Source organism: Microtus ochrogaster, unplaced genomic scaffold, assembly GCF_000317375.1.
Source record: "Microtus ochrogaster isolate Prairie Vole_2 unplaced genomic scaffold, MicOch1.0 UNK8, whole genome shotgun sequence".
In the NCBI taxonomy this organism is placed as follows: Eukaryota; Metazoa; Chordata; class Mammalia; order Rodentia; family Cricetidae; genus Microtus; species Microtus ochrogaster.
In genome coordinates this window covers 120,564-121,401 of record NW_004949106.1, presented here as the reverse complement: position 1 = coordinate 121,401, position 838 = coordinate 120,564, and the positions used below count along the sequence as shown (strand labels likewise).

The 838-nt window shown below is 44.2% G+C and overlaps 1 protein-coding gene across 5 annotated transcripts in view; it reads right to left on the bottom strand.

Annotated features, from left to right (window-relative positions):
- Ica1l (islet cell autoantigen 1 like) overlaps positions 1–838 on the bottom strand; it is a 49,417-nt gene that overhangs the window by 20,774 nt on the left and 27,805 nt on the right. For all 5 annotated transcript variants that reach the window (XM_026788880.1, XM_026788878.1, XM_026788877.1 and 2 more), the window contains exon 6: positions 46–171. In XM_026788880.1, coding sequence (XP_026644681.1) covers positions 46–171 — 126 coding nt within the window. The remainder of the gene's footprint in view (positions 1–45; positions 172–838) is intronic.

Sequence of the window (838 nt, the reverse complement as noted above, 5' to 3'; positions counted from 1 at the left end):
TACTTCTCTTCTGCGAGAACGTGCTGACCGTGAGTGGGCGGGTACCTGGTAAGTAGCGAGAGAATGAGACAGCATATTGCAGCGACTGGCTCCAAGCAGATCCACTTTCTGACAGACATCCATCTTTAACTTGTCAAAAGAACCTTTGCTATTTCTCACTTGGATCTGTACCTGCAGTCACAAAAAAAGTCCATTATTACCACCACTACCAAAAATGGAAATCTCATGGGCCTGAAATTAGTTTCTCCAGAACACGGGATTGTAACAGTTCCTTTTTCTGTCATTATCATTCCGTGATCCGTGAGAGAGACCTTAACTACTTCTTGACAATTGTGGGCAGTTCTTTCTTATATTTATCTTTTATATATTTGCTCATTTGTGTGTGTGTGGAGGTCAGAGAACAGCGTGTGGGGTTGGTTGTCTCCTTTCACTGTGTGAGTTCTGAGGACGGAACTCAAGTTGTCAGACTTGGAGGTGGGCGCTCTAACCCTCAGAGTCACTTCACTGGCATCCGATAGCTAGCTATTGGAAAGTCATTTGGTTAAGAAGAAAACAAGGGCCCCAGATAAAAAAATGTTTGAGATGTTTAGGATATGTACTGTACATAGTTAAGAGTAGAAGCAAAATTTGGAAGGGCTGAGGAGGTGGCTCAGTGGGTAAAGGCACGTGCCACACCAAGCCTGGGGACCTGAGTTTGGTCCTTCGGACCCACACAGCAGGAGAGAACCAACGCCCAGTTGTCCTGTGTCAATGACATGTATGCTGTGGCATGTGTTCTCACACACACAACATAAATGAATGAATGTAATAAAAAGTTTTAGGGACAAGCATATTCTAG